The following is a 20,761-nucleotide window of genomic DNA, read 5'->3' as shown; positions in this document are numbered from 1 at the left end:
TTGGGGACTAAAAGTGTTCCTTTTCTCATTGGAGATGTTTGTTTTTATTTTTTAAAAAAATACTTGAAAAACTACCATATAAACTTTGGATTTAAAAAGCTTAAAATGGCGTCGGTGACATCTTGTGGCAAAGTATGGTATTACAATTTGTTATTGCTTAAAAGAGACTTGGCTTGAATCCCAGACTTTAGATAAAATTTCTTTGACCTTAACAGCTACCACCTGTGAAATACTCAGCTGCAAAGAAGGAACTTCTGGGCAGCATATGTAACCTGCTGGAACTATGAATGTAAAGTTTTACTGACTCTCAGAGCTATACTTGGGGAATTGCTTTCCTATTTCTTTACATGAGAAACATATGTTATTATATGAGATGATGGAACACCTTGGACTATAAACTTTTATTTGACAAACAACTTCTACTATAAAGATCACATATAACACATGAAATAATGTCCCATAACTAGCTACAAAAGAGAAAAAAACTATTTTTAATGTTTGATTCTAAAGTCTGCAACTTAACATACTATTAAGAGAATATGGATGAAGACCAGGAAAAAATCCTTTCCATGTTGAAATCAATACATGAAACCATCCTTTCAGCTTGTGATGAAATAAGAAGCAACATAAATGAATGAGATGCCAGCTTAAATATACAAGCCCAGATCTTGACTACAACCAAAGAACTAACAATGCAGGAAATAACAGCAAAATTGGAACAACTAAGAACTAAGACAAGAGGACCCAACTGATCAACAGACCCAGCCAACGGAAAAATCAGAAAAGGGAGTGACAACACTGAAACTGGAAAAGACTTTTTACAAAACTCAGAAGAAATTTGAGGAAAAGGAAGAAGAACAGACTGAATGGAAGATAAACGTATCAGGACAATTGTGGGAAATTGGAATAATAGAGAGGGGATCTAATGAATACAAATGGGCTCGTTCTTCCAAAAAACTTCAAACAAAGGGTCTTTCTTATTCCAAATAATATATATATAATATATATATATATATATATATATAATAGAGGAAGAACTATTTGATGATTCAAAGGCACTGACATGGAAGGTTAACTGACAAAGGAAGAAAGCCAGAGTAAGGCTGAAGAAAATAATGGCTTTGATTTATTAGAGGGGATATTATATTACTAATTAGAGGGTTGAATATAGTGGAAAATAGATAACTTTTAGAAAATAAAGTAACATTATAACTGAATAGCTAAGATATGTAACAAGACTATTAGGCTTTGGTGTGAAAAGGGAAAAGCTGAGATAAGAGAAATTTTGATCACAACATAAAATATTTGGAAATCATAAATAACTGGTTTTTTAATATTGATGGGAAAATAAAATTTATGTATAGGCTAAAAAGTATTGATAAATGTAACAAGAATGTTTTACTTAGTTGAAAATAAGAATTTTGTTTGCCCAATATGAGATATTTATATATATATTACTGAATTATTGGTTAACCCAGATAACACACATAATGGTTTTGACTTATTAGAGGGGATATGGTATTAATTAGATGGTTTAACACAGGGGAAAATAGATAACTTTTAAAAAACAGAACAAGACTATAATCAAATAGATAAAATGTGTATTTAGAATATTAGAATTTGTTATGAAAAGGGAAAAAGGAAGAAGTTGAGATAAGAGAAACTTTGGTAACCTAAATATAAAACACTTGGAAATCATAAATAACAAATGTTAATTTGAATATTGATGGGAAATTAAAGCTTGGGGGGAAAAAAGCAATAACAGGACATTGTATATAAGGATCGAATGCAAATGCAATTAAGGTATGTATAAGCTAAACATTATTGATAATTGTAACAAAGATATTCTTATTTAGTTGATAATAATAAAAACCTGTATTAGCTTAATACAGGGACGCGGTGGCTCAGTGGGTTAGGACGCTAAGCTTGTCGATCAGAAGGTCGGCAGTTTGGCGGGTCGAATCCCGAGTGCCGCGTAGCAGAGTGAGCGCCTGTTACTAGTCCTAGCTTCTGCCAACCTAGCAGTTCAAAAGCACGTAAAAATGCAAGTAGAAAAATAGGGACCACTCCGGTGGGAAGGTAACAGTGTTCCGTGTGCCTTTGGCATCTAGTCATGCCGGCCACATGACCCCGGAGACGTCCTCGGACAAGCGCTGGCTCTTTGGCTTTGAAACAGAGATGAGCACCGGCCCCTAGAGTCGGAAACGACTAGCACACATGTGCGGGGGAACCTTTACCTTTACCTATTAGCTTAATATGAGACAGTAAATATTAAGGGAAAAGGAGATGAAATATCTGATGTTGTAACTTGAGGTTTATAATAAAGATTTATGTATGCTATTGAATTATTGGTTAACCTAGTCATCACGTTGCTTTTTAAATACTCAATTGTAAAATGAGAAAATGAATAAAATATTATTTTTCAAAAAAGAAATTCAATGCTACTCAACTATAAATGACATTTAAGACAGTGGAACCTATTTTGGAGATTAATACTCTGTTATTTTGTTGCACTGAGAATACTAATATTTTAGCATATTTTAACAATGCAGAGAGGATTTTAGAAATGATACATTCCAAGGCAAAGATTCATCTCTCAACTTTATTCCCAGAAATCGGAAATACTGTAGTTTATTGCAACAGGGTTGTTGTGAAATCCACCAAAATGTTTAATAAAAGCCTTTCGCCATAACACAAATGTATGACTTGTGGATAAGTAGAAAAATGAATGAGGGTGAAACAAGAACATTAATGAAGGAATGACATTCTTGAGGCACAGATACCTCCCGTTTATATTTTTTATTTTTTTATTTTAATCCCATTTATATCCCGCCCTTCTCGGAAGACTCAGGGCGGCTTACAATTTAAGCACAAACCAATGTGCTTAGCAATAGCCTTCATTCTATGTATATGCCAGCTTATTAGAGCTTTTGCCCCGCCCCAAGCGGCATTATTACACAGTCAGCTTATTGCCCCCAACAGTCTGGGTCCTCATTTTACCTACCTCGGAAGGATGGAAGGCTGAGTCAACCTTGAGCCTGGTGGGACTCGAACCTGCACTAATTGCAGGCAGCTGGTGTTACTTAAGGAGGCATTAGCCCACTGCTCCACCAAGGCTCTTTTATATGACTTTTATACTATTATTCCAAAAATAAAATTGTAGCAGTGTGCACCAATATACCTAATTAAAATTTCTTCACTGAATAATTAAGCTGGTGGAAAGTGATGGTTTTTTTGCCAGGTGCCATCAAAGAAAGAATTACACAAGAATCTTCATGCACACAATCCTCGCTTAACAATAGTAATTGTGACCAGAATTTCCATCACTATGCAATATAGTTGCAAGGACGCTGAGCCTGTCGATAGGATGGTCGGCAGTTTGGCGGGTCGAATCCTGAGTGTCGCGTAACAGAGTGAGTTATTCGTCCCAGCTTCTGCCAACCTAGCAGTTTGAAAGCATGTAGAAATGCAAGTAGAAAAATAGGGACCACGACGGTGGGAAGGTAACAGCGTTCCGTGCGCCTTTGGCATCTAGTCCATGGAGATGTCCTCGGACAAGCGTTGGCTCTTCGGCTTTGAAGCGGAGATGAGCACTGGCCCCTAGAGTTGGAAACGACTAGCACACATGTGCGGGGGAACCTTTACCTATAGTTCCAAAAGATGCTTAATGACGGCAGTCCCATTGGTATCATTGAGGACTACCTCACAACTTCCTGCTGACTTCCAAAAAGCAAGGTCAGTGGAGAAGCTGGCAGGAAGTTGCAAGTCTCAGGCAGCTCTCAACCAGGCTGGCAAGTGGGTAAGTGGCTGGTGTAAGCATGGTGGGCCAGCTGTTGCTGGGTGGGGAAGAGGGTCTATGAAACGGGTGCCAAACTCGATAATGTCACGTGATATATCATGACGTATCGTGATTTTTTTTGTCTTTGCGGAGCCAGGGTGGGCGTGGCCTGCACGTGGCGCATCTGCCCTATGGGCCACCAGTTTGACACCTCTGGTCTATGACAACTCGCCATGGCTAACTTGCTGCAGGCCAACTTGCTGCGGTACAAGAGCTACACTAATACTAAAGAAATAGTGGACTAGAAGCATGAAAGGATGCCAAAATGAAATGTGAATGACAAAAATTCAAATCTTTTTAAAAATTATTTTGAACAATTGAATTGTTGAATTGTCCTGCAGCGAATTGTCCCGTGGCGAGTTGGCCATGGCAAGTTGGCTGCGGCAAGTTGTCCCATTCCGGGGGGAAGATGTGTAGGCAGCTGCATTGGCATGGCATTCCAGGATTGGGGGTGGCTGCTACCAGGTGAGTGTGCATGCGCAAAGGGCAGTTGTGGGTGGTAGAGTGTTATAGGCATAGGCAAGGAAGTACAACATTTCCAGGATCCATGCCCAGGACCTTGTACTCCATAGCCAGGCTATTCAAGAGAAAAAACTGTAGGAATGAGAGTAATTTAGAGCAGTCTCTTGTAACATTTCCTGCCAGCTTCCCCACTGACTTTGCTTGCAGGCAGCTGGCAGAGAAGGTCACAAATGGAGATCATGTGACCGCAGAATGCTGCAAACATCATAAGCTGATTGCCAAGCACCCAGAGCATGATCATGTGACCAGAATGCTAGGAAAGGTGAAGGTTCAAGGATCGGTTGTCAGTACCACTTATTCAATGCTGTTGTAACTTTGAACAGCTGATGAGTGAGTGGTCATTAACTGCGAATTACATTGGAATGGCCACAATTGTATACATAACTGTGTATAGTTTTGAGATGCAACAAAATGAACTTTTCCCCTCGATCTCCTTGAAACTGTGCCAGAACAGGCAAGACAAAAATGGTATATAAGTGAAGTTTACCCATTACTTATACACTGTCTTAATTTTTATAGCTGCCCTGAGTAGCTCATTTTAACATTCAATTACTGGTAAGTACTATTTAATTCTAGCCTGCAGAGTCTGTAGAGTTATTTTAAAGAAATGAAAAAATAATGGCCATTACGGGTAGTCCTTGACTTAACCATTCATTTAGTAATCGAAGTTACAATGGCACTGAAAAAAGTGACCCTTGCAGCATCCCCAATTGCTTGCCAACTGGTTCGAATTTATGATGGTTGCAGAATCTCGGGGTTATGTGAAAACCTTTTGCAACCTTCTGACAAGCAAAGTCAATGGGGGAAAGCCAGAATCACTTAACAGCCATGTTACTAACTCAACAACTGCAGTGATTCAGTTAACAACTGTGGCAAGAAAGGTCATAAAATGGAGCAATATTCTCACTTCTTCTTGTAAGTCAAGGATTACCTTGTTGTATAAACTTGTTTGAAGCTAATTATTAAAGCTATTATTATAAAAAATACTTGTGTAGGGCATTGCAGTTATAGTAGTAAAAAACTGGGCTTATCATATACACATAGATCTGCAATACTGTTTTTCTTGCCTTTAATTTGTTTCCCACAATCCCCAACGTAGTCCAAGTGGAATAATTTTAAATATATTAAGGAACAATCCTGTTGCAGAGATTCCTATCGATTTATAAGCAGTATGGATAGGCTTGAGAACTTACTTCTGTCAATTCTTCTGTCAATTCTGAAGTTCACGTACAACTTCACACTTTGCTATTAATCTGTAACCATGCCTTGATTTTTTCAAGGTTCTTATCCATCCACTGGATATTTTCCTCAATTGTTTCTATTGCTTGTTGAACAGCACGGAGCTCTGAAGTTTTTTTGTCCATTGAGCTGAAATAATTTTTAACCTGTTGAGGAAATACACAGAGAAACACAACTGATTTAATAATACTAATACTATAACAACAACAATAATCCATTCCTTACGTTAAACATAAGAAAGGTGACAATTGTACAAAGTGGAAGAGGAAGTTTTTAAGAAGAGACTGGACAACCATTTGTCTGAAATGGTATAGGTTCTCCTGTAGTACCAATAGTAATAGGTGCCTTGGGTGCAATCTCAAAACAACTGGAGCACCACTTGAACACCACTGGCATTGACAAATTCACCATTAGTCAATTGCAAAAGGTGGCCTTACTAGGAACTGCTTCCATCCTGCGATGGTATCTATAATATCATCAAACATCCACATCTGCCTATCCCAGGTCCTTGGTAAGGACTTGATAGGTAAACAAAAATGCCAAATCCAGTCTGACTGTGCGGTGATCAATAATAATAACAAAACAACAACAATAATAATCCATTCCTTACGTTAAACACAAGAAAGGTGACAATTGTACAAAGTGGAAGAGGTTGATTACATCTATCTTTATGTGCTGGGCTCATTAATAGAATAGAGTTGGAAGGGACTTTGGAGGTTTTCTAGTCCAACCCCCTGCTCAGGCAGGAGAACCTATACCATTTCAGTCAAATGGTTGTCCAGTCTCTTCTTAAAGTGTTGGAGCATTCACAACTTCTGGAGGCAAGTAGTTCCACTGATTAATTGTTCTGTCAGGAAATTTCTTCTCAGTTCTAGGTTGCTTCTCTCCTTGATTAGTTTCCATCCATTGCTTCTTGTCCTGCCTTCAGATGCTTTGGAGAATAGCTTGATTCCCTCTTCTTTGTGGCAAGCTCTTAGATATTGGAACACTGCTATCATGTCACCCCTCGTCCTTCTCTTCATACCCAATTACAGCAACCGTTCTTTATATTTTAGCCTCCAGTCCCCTAATCATCTTTGTTGCTCTTCTCTGTACTCTTTCTAGAGTCTCAACATCTTTTTTACATCGTGATGACCAAAACTGGATGCAGTATTCTAAGTGTGGCATAATCAAGGCATTGTAAAGTGGTATTAACACTTCACGTGATCTTGACTCAATCCCTTTGTTAATGCAGCCTAGCACTGTGTTGGCTTTTTTGGCAGCTGCAGCACACTGCTGGCTCTTATTTGAGTGATTGTCCACTAGGACTCCAAGATCCCTCTCACAGTTACTACTATTGATTTCTGCAGGATTCTTATTTCTAAAAGGATTTGAAAAATAATATTTTAGAAATCATTCCATCCAACTATTTGGGGCCTACCATGGTAGCAACAGAAAACTAGTTTTCTCAAAATACTTTACTGAATACACTGTGCCATGGGATGGCATTCAAAACTATTTGATTATGCTTATCTCTCCTTCTTCACTATGCCTTCCACCAGAAAGGAATTGAAAATAAAAAATCTATTCCAGTTGACAAGAAGAGCCAGTTAGCAATGAGACACTCTCTTAAGAGATATGGATCATCTTCATATGCTTCCATTCTCTGGATGGACATGAATAGTTGCAAATTTTTTCCTCCCTTCTGACAGAGGCCGCAGCTATCTCAGAAGTACTCATTCTCAAGCCCTACACATTTCCAAATGAAAAATGTAGGAAGATACAAACAAAAGAGCCTTGGTGGAGCAGTGGGCTAATGCCTCCTTAAGTAACACCAGCTGCCTGCAATTAGTGCAGGTTCGCATCCCACCAGGCTCAAAGTTGACTCAGCCTTCCATTCTTCCGAGGTAGGTAAAATGAGGACCCAGATTGTTGGGGGCAATAAGCTGACTTTGTAATAATGCCGCTTGGGGGGGAACGAAAGCCCCAATAAGCAGGCATATACATAGAATGAAGGCTATTGCTAAGCACATTGATTTGTGCTTAGATTGTAAGCCGCCCTGAGTCTTCGGAAAAGGGCGGGATATAAATGGGATTAAAAAAAAACCTCAGATAAGTGTATATGCATGTGTAGATGGGTATTTATTAGAATCAGTTTAGTGTAATGATTAAAAGCAGTGGAGCAGAAACTAAAGTTCTAAAATAGGGCAGCCAGCTGGATGACCTTGAGCCAGTTACTCTTTCAGCACTAGAAGTCACACATCACAAAATGTTGCAAAAAAAAGCATGAACTTGTCTATATAAGATGCCATAAGTAAAAACTAACTTGAAAGCACGAACATATGTCTCTATATATACACAAACACAAAACTAAACATTATTATATATCCTTACCAATTTGAGTCTATAAGATATAAATATCGTGTCACAGTTACTTATGTAATACAGACTGTCAAAGCTATATTTACCTCAGCAAGCTGCTCCTTTGTGGAATACTGATTTGTTATGCCAGTAATCATTTGTGCAAGTGAGTGTGAGCCAAAGTCAAATCTACAGGAAAAACAAACAAAACCAATAACAAACATCAACAAAGTAAACAGTTTTGTAGGCTTCCTCAAAACAAAATAAAATGCAAGAACATGAAGGTCATACATACTTTTTTACAAGTTTCTGCCAGTTTTGTTTTAAAAACTTCCAAGCTAATTGATATCCATAAGGATTCCTTCCAACACTAACAAGTATAGAAGGAAGTTCCTGGGTCTTTATTATGTCACCTTGCAATGCTTGATCCATTAACCTAAAAAGAACATGATTAAACAAGTATTTCAATTAAGCTTGGATACATGAAATATATGCAGGTTTGTTAAGAAAAGACATCCCTTATTAAAGGGAGCAAGGAGTACAATAAATAATGCAGCTTTTTAATTTTTTTCTCTCATTGATTTGCTCAATGAGTGGATATCTAGCACTGCCCCAAAGTAATGATGATCTAATTTTCTTGTCTAAGTCCCATTAGGCATTCTTGACAATATTGTTTCACAAAAAAGTATTTTATTTATCCCGTGTTTCTAAGTTACCCACATGCAAATGAATAAATTAAAAACACTAATTTTTTTGGAAGTTTCTTCTTCTGTCTCTTAATATATGTATAGTACAATATATGCCAAACATAAAAGAAATTCATGTTTTGGAAAAGCTGATTGTGAATGTGGGTTAACATATAAAGACTTGCTAGCACAGGAAAATAGGGAGCTTAGGATGAAATCAAGAAAATAATTGACTGCAGAGGGATTTAGTTTTCAATAGTTCTAATATGTGCAATTAAAATATTTAATATAGATTTTAAATGACCAGGAATAGAAGAGATAAAATAGAATTTAAAAATGAATTATGTACAAAAGATGAATATATTATTGCTAAAATGTAAAAAAAAACATTGAGATTTGAAATGGAGGAAAAGCAAGTTAAAGGGTCTGAAAGTCTTAAAGTTCAATGCAAACTTTTTAATAAATGATGTACCATTGTTACATGACCCCAGAAAAATTGTCTAAGGCGGTGGCCCCCAACCTTTTGGACACCAGGGACAGGTTACATGGAGAGAGGTTTTTCCCCAGACTGGAAGAGGTGTGGTTTTGTGTGCTGCCTGCATCCTCTGGATAAGGCTTCACCTGTTCATGCGGTCTGGTTTCTGACATGCCAGACTGGTGCCGGTCCATGGACCGGGGGTTGGGGACCCTTGATCTAAGGTGTGTAAATATACTTCTAATCACTGTTAGAAATGTGAAAAATGTGAAGAAACATTTTCTTATGCATAATGGACTTGTCAAAGAGCAAAAAGATGCTGGACACAAATGCATAAGCAGTACAGATGGTGATGCATAGAGTTTTAAAAATTAATCTTCAGATAATACTGGAACTTTTCTTATTAGTTTTATGAACACTCAACTAGAAGAGGCTTGTGGACAATTGGTCTTTAAGGCTATTATATGCACAAGGGTGGAAGGCTACAGGTAGTCCTCGACTTACAACAGTTAATTTTGTGACCATTCAGTTACAACAGCAGTGAAAACAGTGATTCATAACTATTTTTTACACGACTGTCACAGCATCCCCATGGTCACATGATCGAAATTCAGATGCTTGACAACTGGCTTGTATTTATGATGGTTGCAGTGTCCTGGAGTCATGTGATCACCTTTTGCAATCTTCTGATAAGCAAAATCAATAGAGAAGCCAGATTCACTTAACTGCGTTGCTAACTTAACTGCAGTGATTCACTTAGCAACTGGGGCAAGAAAGGTTTAAGATGGGGCAAAACTCAATAACTATCTCGCTTACAACAGAAATTTTGGGCTCAATTATGGTCATAAGTCAAAAACATCAGTAATGGTTGAATGGATTGTAAAGATGGCTGAGTTTACAGAAACAGCTAAACCAGGGGTGTGAAACTCAATTTCATTGAGGGCTGCATCAGCATTGCGGTTGCCCTCAGGGGGCTGGGTGGGTATGGCCAGCGTGGGCATGGCCTACTGGGTGGCGTGGCTAGAGTGCATATGGCCTACTGGGTGGGCGTGGCCAGCTCTACATCGTTCGCATCAAGGGTGCCTATGGGGGCTTGGGCAGGAGTGGGACAGATCTGAGGGTCTCTGGCAGAAGGAGGGTCTCTGGCCCAGGGCCAAGGCAGTGGGGGCCGTTCCCTCACTGTTTCCAGGATGGCTTTGCGGGCCACAAGAAACCACTTCGCGGGCCAGATCCGGCCCCCGGGTCTTGTGTTTGACATGTCTGAGCTAAACTGACTTATTTGATTAAGGAGGGAGCTACAACTACTTTTTTTAAAAGACTGTATAGACTTTTTGCTGAAAAAGAATCAAAATGAACTGGTGTTTGTGGGAAAAAAGGAACTATGATATACAATATGGGAGGTTAGAGATGGTAATAGCCATGTTTATAACTACTGCAAAGATTTTAGTTATTTTAGACATCTTTTTCTTGCTTTTTATTTATTCATATTTTTACCCTTTTATAGTATTTTTCTGTTCTATGTTTCTGTAGTTTTTAAAATCTTTGTAAACACTTTTACTAAAAAAAAACATTTATAAAAAAGCTGATTGTGAATGTAGCATGGTTTTTAATAAAATAAAATTCTACTGAGCAGGGCAAAAGATAAAGATGAAGAAAATATAGTCTGGAACAGAAGATTAAAAGCTATTGTTCAGCTGTTTCCTACTCGGTATTAAAAAAAATTGTCAATTGTTCCTTGTTCCATTCAAGCTTGAGCTTCTCATTGACCTCAAAGGAATAGTAATATAAAACTGCATTTCTGTCTAGCATATGTTAACATGTGCAACTAATGTATAATTAAACAATTATAATTTGGTTATAATTGTTCCTCAGAAACAGTTATTGCATAACTATTAAGTCAATGTCCCAACTTGTGCATTTTGGACCGGTTCCATGGAGAGTTTTTTCCGTGGATTGGAGGGGGCATGGTTTCACATGCTCCTGGTGGGATAAGGCTTCACTTGTTTGCACGGCCCAGTTTCTGGCATGCCACAAACCAATGCCAGGCCACGTACCAGAGGTTGGGGACCCCTGTATTAACTGATCATGTAAAAGTTAAGAAATGGGTATTGAAAGAGCTGTAAAGTTAATATATGAACCAGTTCCTTTGAATTTAAAATTACCCATGTTATTTGAAGAATACGTACCACTGAAGCTTTTCTTTGTTTTGGCTCAAACACAGCACAACTTCAATCTGGTTCTTTTCAGTATCGAATTCAGGTAACTGATACTTGCTAAAAAGGAAATCCCAGTTTTCATCTGTTTGTATTCCAACAGCATATACTGCCATCTTAATGTTATTTGGCAATCTGTAACAAATTGTGCTCATATTATTCTCTGAGAAAAAAAAATATTAAATCACTATTTTTTATTTGATTCAATTTGCAAAGTACATCTCCCACCAAACAGGATTACAGACCCCTGAATGGTTGTCTCCTTCCTGAATACAGAAGGATATTGTTTAAGCACCCTTAAAAAGTGAAATACATACTTCAGAGTTCCATCTGAGTTCTTCCATTTCATGAAGTACTCTTGTGCCTTGTCTACACATGGTTTGTATTTGCGTACACATGCAAACATAAGTAGGGAGTTTCGAAGCATTTGTTCAGACACGGTACCTTCATCATCCCAAGACTGTTTGTCAATCATATTTTTAAATAGATTTACGATGTATGCCTAGAGCGATTTGTGAAATTAAAAAATCAAGTTGTAATAAATGTAAATCAATTATTGAAAGCAGCAACTAACAATTTTGTTATTCAATCAAATATCATATTCCTTGTATCTTTCATAAATCAGAAACAGAAGCTGGATAGGATGTATACTTCCTGTGATTTAAGGAATAATTTCTTTTAATAATAACACAGAAATTATTTCATATATGTGAACTTGTTTATAAAATTGTTTTATAAAATTGTAATGCATGCCTATACATTATTCATTAGGGTAGCCATAACGTCACTGTAGTCTATACAAAGAAAAGAGATTCCAACAAAAGAAAACATCTGTAACTCAGGGTTGAAGTATGGAATCCTTGCAACAGTTTGAGCTTGTTGTTTGTTTGGAAACATTTCATTACATTCATTACATTATCAATGAAAATGAAGTTACCTATTTGGGCAATGAAAATCAGTATCTTCTCAACTCCATAGAGAAGGAAGGACCTGTGAAAATTACCACTTATTTCAACAATGAAAGTCTCTGCCTAACTGAAATATTTTCCATAAATGGAAGGATTATGCTAGTTTACTGAAAAGACAGTTTGGGGTTAAAGACTGTAGGTTGATGTGCAATAAATGCACCCTCCACATTCAATTTCCACAGTGCTTAACAACTTCATTAATATTCCGAGGTCTATTTAGATCAGCAATACATTTGCCCCTCCTCAATATAATAATGTTATAGTTATCTTATTCTGCTGGAATCCATCTACGAAAAGTGTTATAGGTAGTTCTTGACCTATGCTTGGTTGCTTAGCGACCATTTAAACTTCTGATGGACCAGATTTGGGGTACATTCATATTTCTTACCCTTTTATAGTATTTTTCTGTTCAATGTTTCTGTAGTTTTTAAAATCTGTCTAAAAACTTTTAATAAAAAATATTTATTAAAAAGCTGATTGTGAATGTAGAATGGCTTCTAATAAAATAAAATTCTACTGAGAAAAATATATATATTAAGCAGGGCAAAAGATAAAGATGAAGAAAATATAGTCATGTGGCTACATTTTTAGACATTTGGCAACTGGCCCGCATTTATGGCCATTTAAGGTATCCTATAAGTCACATGGCTACATTTTACAATGTTTTTGCCAAAAAAACAGGATTTACTTCTGTTTTTTTGTCAAAACTGTCCTATGGCAAAACACTGGTTTGCTTAACAACCATGGCATTCATGACCACTACAAAAAAGGTAGTAAAATCAGATCAGTCATGTGGGAGATCCATTTTACAATTATTGTGATTTACGACCATGATGGGCAAGCTCCATTACTGTTGTATGAGAGAACTATCTGCATTCTACAAAGAATTTATCTTTAATATTCCATTTTGGAATTCTTAAGTTTAAAAAGAAACAAAATAAAATTCATTTCAGATAGTGTTCTGAACCAGCCCTCTTCTCGCACCCCTAATCAAAGGAAGAGTCTGGAAAGCGTCCAAGATCAAAAGGCTTCTGCCAAGTTTTAATTACACTGTTACAAAAATACAAGAGCTTGACTTCTCAAACGAAAAAGTTGCTTCAGCAACTAGCCCCTCCCCAAACACTTCTTTTATAGAGAGCTCAGGGCGTGGTCTCCCTGTGCCTCCTCCCGAGGAGTCCCATAGCCTTCCTTTGTTTGTCCCTGCTCGTCTGCCTCCTGCGTCGGGCGTCCTTGAACAGGGCCAGCTGTGGGTCATCATCCTCCGCACTCTCGGGCTCACACAGCTGAGAAGAGGTTCCCGGCTGAGGACTCTGCAAAGTCTCCAAATCATCATCAGCCGGTTCGTTTCCCTCCTCCCCCACATCTGAGTCCTCCGATACATCGGACCCGGCTGTCGGACCCACAGGCTGGCCCTGAGTCACAACACTATCCCGCACCGCAGGGCCCTTCCCCCGGGTCTGCCGATCCGGATGCGGTCGGGATGGGAACTGTTCGTGAAAAGCAGTCACCAACGCAGGGGCATGAACGGCGGTCGCGTCTTCCCATGTGAAGTCCTCCGGCCCGTACCCTTTCCACTCGATCAGGTACTGGAAGCGACCTTTCAGCCAGCGGGAATCCCTGATGCTGGCGACCTCGTACTCGGGGGTGCTGTCGCCATCACGAGGTCCTGATGGGGTAGGTTCCGCTTGGCGAAGTGGACAAGCCGGTTGTTCGGGGACCAACAAGGACCGATGGAAGACGGGGTGCACGCGCAGGGAACGTGGCAGAGTTAAACGATAGGCGACCGGGTTGATGACGGCCTCGACTGGGAACGGTCCAAGGTAACGGTGGTCCAGCTTCCTCGCCGGCCGAGTGGATGGTAGGTTCCTGGTGGACAGCCAGACCCGATCCCCCACCGATAATGGAGGCGTATCCCTTCTCGACCGATCGGCGAACCTCTTGTAGTCGGCCTTGGCCTTCTCCAGCTGCCGTCGCACCAACCGATGGATCGCCTGTAACTCCGCCATGAATTCGTTCGCTGCCGGCTCCGGTGAGTCCACGGGAGAAAGGGGGAAAAACCGAGGGTGATAACCCACATTGGCCAAGAACGGTGTCATCTGCGTGGAGGTGTGCTGCGAGTTGTTAAAGGCAAACTCGGCTATGGCCAAATAGTCCACCCAATTGTCCTGCTGCAGGTTAACGTAGCAGCGCAGATACTGCTCCAAAATGCCGATGACCTTCTCGGTACCCCCGTCGGTCTGAGGATGATGCGCGGACGAGAGGCAAACCTTAATGTCCAACGCCCGCATCAACTCCTGCCAGAAGCGGGCTGTAAACTGGGCCCCCCTATCGGAGACGACTCTATCGGGAAGGCCGTGCAGCCGGAACACCTGTTGGATGAACATGCGACTAGTGGCGCGAGCTGACGGTAAGCCGCGACAGGGGATGAAGTGCGCCATCTTGGTCAACATGTCCACCACCACAAACACTGTCGTGAAGCCGGAGGATGGGGGTAGATCCGTCAGAAAGTCCATGGACACAGCCCCCCAGGGTCTCTTGGGCGTTGGCAAAGGCTGCAGTAAACCAGGCGGGGCCCCTGTCGCTGACTTGGCCTGCCTGCATGGGACGCAGGAGGTGACATAAGACTGGACATCGTGTCGGACTCGGGGCCACCAGAATGTACGGGAGACCAGGTTCAGAGTCTTGAACAGGCCAAAATGCCCCGCAGCCGGGTTATCATGACATTGGCTGAGGACGAGTCCCCTGAGTGGCCCTCCTGGAACATAGAGCCGGTCACGATAATACAGGAGTCCATCCGTGACCGACCAAGGCGAATCTGGCCCCACCTCTTCCTTCCGCTGAGCCACCCACGCCTCCTGCTGCTGCGCCTCCCGGATCCAAGCCCGTATATCCACCGGCTCCCGCACCGCAGCAAAAGACTCGACGGGGATCACGGTCCTGGGCGGAAGCTTGTCTTCCACTCGGGTGTACTCGGGCTTCCTGGACAGAGCATCCGCTCTCTGGTTGTGCCCGCTTGGTATGTACCGCACCCGGAAGTCAAACCTCGCAAAGAAGAGGGACCACCGGATCTGGCGTTGGTTCAAATTCCGAGCGGTCTGCAGGCTTTCCAGATTCTTGTGGTCCGTCCGGACCTCGATTTGATGCCGCGCCCCCTCCAGATGATGCCTCCAAGCCTCGAACGCCGCCTTGATGGCCAGCAGCTCCTTCTCCCAGATGGTATAGTTGCGCTCCGAGGGATTCAATTTCCGTGAGTGATACGCGCAAGGGAAAAGGGTACCGTTGGGCGTCGCTGCCTGAAGTAACACGGCCCCAATGGCAATGTCGGAGGCGTCCGCCTCCACGACAAACGGCCGTTGCGGGTCAGGATGCTTCAAGATGGGCTCCTTCATGAAGGCGTCCTTCAGAGCTTGGAACGCCTGTTGTTCGGGGGCGTTCCACTGGAACCGAGTCTTCTTCTGCAGGAGCCGGGTGAGGGGGGCTGTCAAGGCAGCAAAGCCAGGGATGAATGTCCGATAGTAGTTGGCAAATCCAAGAAGTCGCTGAATATCCTTCACGCGACGCGGGGGTTGCCAACTCTGCAACGACTCAACTTTACTCGGTTCCATGGCGATGCCCTCAGGAGAAATGCGGTGACCCAAGAAATCAATGGTCACCTGGTAGAACTGGCACTTCTCCAACTTGGCAAACAGCCGATGATTCCGGAGGCGCTGCAGGACCTGACGGAGATGCTGATGATGCGCTTCACGCGACGGGGAGTAAATCAGGATGTCGTCCAGGTAAATCACAACAAACTGGTCCAACAGATCCCGAAAGACGTCATTCATAAAATGCTGAAACACAGCGGGGGCGTTGGTCAGGCCAAACGGCATCACCGTGTACTCGAAATGTCCATAGCGAGTACCAAACGCCGTCTTCCACTCATCACCCGGCCGAACCCTGACGAGGTTGTAAGCTCCACGCAGGTCCAGTTTCGTGAAGATCTTAGCCTCCCGGAGTCGGTCCAAGAGCTCGGGGATGAGGGGCAGCGGGTAGCGGTTACGCACCGTGATAGCGTTGAGTTTCCGGTAGTCACAGCAAAGCCGTAACTCGCCCGACTTCTTTTTGACGAAGAGCACGGGCGCAGACACTGGCGAGGACGAGGGCCGGATGAAACCACGAGCCAAGTTCTTCGTCAGGAAGTCCCGCAATGCAGCCAACTCGGGCTCCGACATGGAGTACAAACGCCCCACTGGGAGAGGCGCATCAGGGACTAGGTCAATGGAGCAGTCGTAGGGCCTGTGCGGGGGTAATTGGTCCGCCTCTGACTCGCTGAACACGTCAGCAAAGTCGGACAGTTCGGGAGGCAAGGAAACCCCTGAGGAACCCTCCACCTGGCCGGCACAGATATGGCGGGTGTGGTCCACGCACTGCAAACTTGGGAAGGTGACCAAGTTCTGAGACCAATAGATCTGTGGATCATGCGCCCGGAGCCACGCCAGTCCCAAGACCACGGGGAAGTGCAGATCCGAAGTGACGTAGAACTGAATGGCCTCCACATGGGTACTGATGGCCATACACACGGGTTGCGTGGCGGCCGTGATAGGCCCGGACAGGAGCACTCGACCATCGATGGTCTCCACAAGCATGGGCGGATCCACTGGACACTGGGGAACAGCCCATTTGGCCACAAAGGCCGAATCCATAAAGTTAGTGGTAGCCCCAGAGTCAATTAAGGCATGGACTGGAATCCCCTCTGACTTGCCAGGGAGGATCAGACGTGCCTCCAAAATCAAATGCCGTGGAGGTTCACAGGCACCGTCGGAACGGCGTCGCTCGGTGTGGATGTTGTGGGTCGCCCGATCTTTCACACCGTCTAGATCGGGCTCGGGCCGTTTCCCGATAACAAAGCAGGGGACTTTCTCGGGGCAGGCTTGGTCACTGACGCCCGCTGACGCTTCTTCGGGCAAGAAGCAGCCAAATGTCCAGGGTCCCCACAGTAAAAACACAACCCCTCCGATCGTCGTCTGTCCATTTCCGTCACCGATAGACGGGACCTGGCGGCACCCAGCTCCATTGGCTCCTCCCTCTGGACTGGGGGCTCACGCACAACAGGGGCGGCAGGGGTCTGTGGGGTGGCACGGCGACTCTTACGCTGCTGCAGCCGGGCATCGATCCGCAGACAAAGATGGATCAGCCCATTCAGGTCTGAGGGAATGTCCACGCGGGCCAGCTCATCCAACATCTCCTCTGACAAGCCATCCTGAAAGGCATCCACGAGCGCAGCCTCATTCCAGGCGGAATCCTGGCTAAGCAGCCGGAAATCGCTGATATAGGCCTGTAGAGGGCGCTGACCCTGCCTCAAAGCTTTCAGGCGTCGGGTGGCCGTCTGTGCCTTAATCGGGTCCTCGTACATGAGGCGCATATGGTCACAAAACCCCCCAAAGTTATCCAACAAAGGGCTAGGCTGTGCCAACAGAGGCGTGCCCCAACGAGCTGCATCTCCCGACAGAAGGCTCAACACGAATCCCACCTTATCTCGGTCAGTGGGGAAATCAGCTGCTCTCACGCTGATATAAAGCTGGCATTGTCCCAGGAAGGCAGGAAACAGTTCTGGATTACCAGCGAATTTATCCGGCATAGCTATCTGACATTTCCTCCTGGGTGGGGGGGCAGCATGTACCTGAGCCTGCAGTTGTGCCACCTGAGTGGCCAGCAAGGTGAGTTGCTGGTTGAGCTGGACATTCTCGGCAAGAAGCTGCTCCATCGTAGTATTAAGGGGTGGGTGGCTGAAGCAAACTGTTCTGAACCAGCCCTCTTCTCGCACCCCTAATCAAAGGAAGAGTCTGGAAAGCGTCCAAGATCAAAAGGCTTCTGCCAAGTTTTAATTACACTGTTACAAAAATACAAGAGCTTGACTTCTCAAACGAAAAAGTTGCTTCAGCAACTAGCCCCTCCCCAAACACTTCTTTTATAGAGAGCTCAGGGCGTGGTCTCCCTGTGCCTCCTCCCGAGGAGTCCCATAGCCTTCCTTTGTTTGTCCCTGCTCGTCTGCCTCCTGCGTCGGGCGTCCTTGAACAGGGCCAGCTGTGGGTCATCATCCTCCGCACTCTCGGGCTCACACAGCTGAGAAGAGGTTCCCGGCTGAGGACTCTGCAAAGTCTCCAAATCATCATCAGCCGGTTCGTTTCCCTCCTCCCCCACATCTGAGTCCTCCGATACATCGGACCCGGCTGTCGGACCCACAGGCTGGCCCTGAGTCACAACAGATAGCATAGAATATATCCATTGATTATTTTATAAAATCTATGTAAGTTTTCAGTTTTATTCTGCCATAAATCTTTATTTTACCTTTAATTGTTGTTCTGTGTCACTTATGTTTGTCTTCTCCAACAGTTTGTACAAAGGGATTAGCTCATTCAGTCCTTGATATACAGGAGCAATTTCAGATTCATGTTTTAAGTATAATGTTAAATCAAGAGCTTTTTCAATTGACAGCTTTCCAGCACTGAGGAAATAGAAAATGTCTGTTTTAACAAATAATTTTTTTGAAGGATCTGAATCATCTTCCCTATGATTTTTTCTAATTTAACAATGTACTTGTATATTAACCAAATACGTTTTAGCTTTTTTCTTTTTACTGTGGTTAAACACAAATTTGTTATCAGATGAAACAAATCTTTTTTTTGTAATAAAAAAAATAAAATATAAGAAAGCAAACTATTGTGTTGTAGATAGTAAATGTACTGAAACTTAGCAATATGCTAGTTTTGACAGCTGATAAATTCTTGAACAATAACTGCACTGGAACAGCTCTGTGGCTTTCAGCATACTTTCAGTTCAGTTTTCATGTATATGGCTTTTTATATAATATTTTATATGGCCTTGGATTATCTTTAAATCCTTTGGCACAATTCTCAGCTAGGGATACCAGAACAGTACAAGGATGCGTAAGTTGTCTGACATTCTAACTGTATTTCTCAATATACAAGAGTTATTTCTTTTCTTAGCTCATGATGTATCCTGCCTTTAGATACATTTAGATATTCTGTGTACTTCAACCAGTGTCTCCTGCACAAATGTAGAATATGCTTGTTTCTCAGAGACAAACCCATCTTTCTTTTAAAGAAGTATCTCCTAAATGAGGTGCTTCTTACCGCAGGTATCCATGCCTGCTTATTTAATTCCTTCCTTCTCAGACCTCAAATGTTAGGCATGTGCAAATGTTTTAACTCTTACCTCACCAGCTGGAATGCATTGTTAATGAGGCTTGCTCGATCATTGCTGCTTATTGTTTCATGATTGTCTTTTAACAGGCGAATTAGAGAATCCCAGCCATGATCTCCATAATGCACAATATAATAACCATTCATTCCTACATTGAATTTTATCCACTCCACTTCTTCTGGGAGGACTATATTATCTAAAATCAAAATATATCACAATTCACAGAAACACCTGATTTATTTACATTCATTACATCATTAAAAATAAGGATTTCCTGCTTTAATACTCTTTCGAAAACATACCTTCAACGTGTACTATATACCGTATATACTTGAGTATAAGCCGAATTTTTCAGCCCACTTTTTGGGCTGAAAAAATCCACTTCGGCTTATACTCCAGTCAACAAAAAAAAAGAACTTACCGAGGACTTGCGCGCGGCCGAGCTACTTTGCCTGACGCTGCTGGGGTCGCCCGGGTGCCTCTGCTCGCCCTCAGCAGCACCTGGCCCGGAATCACATGCGAAACAAGCCCGGCAGAGGAGCCGGAGCGGCGAGCAGAGGCGCCCGGCCCAGATCCTGCAAGGCCCGGCCGAGACGCGCCCCCAGCAGCGGAGCTGCTCCGGCTCCTCTGCCGGGCTTGTTTTGCATGTGAGCTACTTTGCCTGATGCTGAGAAGACCCGCTTGGGCACTCGGGTTGTTGTCAGTCTCCGCAGGCCCTTCTCGTTTCCAGGAACGTCAAGCGCGCTTGGCTCTCCACCCCCACGGCAGGGCAGGGCAGGGCAGAGACTTGCTCGCCCTTTTGACGGCCCTGAAGAGAAACGAAGGGCTTGCAAACTCCCCGCGAGAAGCTGGGCGAAGCGCGCGGCTGGGCGAGTGTGTGCCTGCGCGCGTATTTACGAAAGAAACGCTCCGAGAGTTCTTCTTTCTCCGCCCCCTTGGGGGGAACTCTAGCGACTGCTGTAGCCGCGCTTCTCTTCTCGGCTCCAAAAATAGGGATTTCTACTCTCTCTCTCTCTCTCTCTCCCCTCCCCACCCCGCATTCTCCTGTCTCTTCGATTGCGACAATAAAAGGGCGAAGGGTGCGCTGGTTTCTTCCTCCTTCCTCCCCCCTCCCCTCCCCTCCCCGATTGTCAGGTGAGGCAGCTGGAGGTCTGGCCGGGAGATTGTAGCCGTTTTGAAATGCCGCGTCTTGAAACGCCCGATCAGCTGATTTTCGGGTGGAAGAGCCGCGGCTTGAATCTGTTTGCATCTGCCTGAATTAGACCGAAACGGCCTGA

General features: G+C 43.2%; 1 protein-coding gene across 2 annotated transcripts in view; it reads right to left on the bottom strand.

The window, feature by feature from the left end:
- ERAP1 (endoplasmic reticulum aminopeptidase 1) overlaps positions 1-20,761 on the bottom strand; it is a 44,061-nt gene that overhangs the window by 4,248 nt on the left and 19,052 nt on the right. For both annotated transcript variants that reach the window (XM_083354553.1, XM_083354554.1), the window contains exons 13-19: positions 19,497-19,680; positions 18,609-18,765; positions 11,631-11,815; positions 11,287-11,448; positions 8,235-8,375; positions 8,047-8,128; positions 5,554-5,745 (exon numbers count right to left, since the gene is read on the bottom strand). In XM_083354553.1, coding sequence (XP_083210679.1) covers positions 5,596-5,745; positions 8,047-8,128; positions 8,235-8,375; positions 11,287-11,448; positions 11,631-11,815; positions 18,609-18,765; positions 19,497-19,680 — 1,061 coding nt within the window. In that variant the 3' untranslated portion in view covers positions 5,554-5,595. The remainder of the gene's footprint in view (positions 1-5,553; positions 5,746-8,046; positions 8,129-8,234; positions 8,376-11,286; positions 11,449-11,630; positions 11,816-18,608; positions 18,766-19,496; positions 19,681-20,761) is intronic.

This window comes from Vipera ursinii (assembly GCF_947247035.1).
Source record: "Vipera ursinii genome assembly, chromosome: 2".
Taxonomy (NCBI): Eukaryota; Metazoa; Chordata; class Lepidosauria; order Squamata; family Viperidae; genus Vipera; species Vipera ursinii.
Note: the sequence above shows the minus strand (reverse complement) of the source record. Positions and strands in the feature narration are given on the sequence as shown.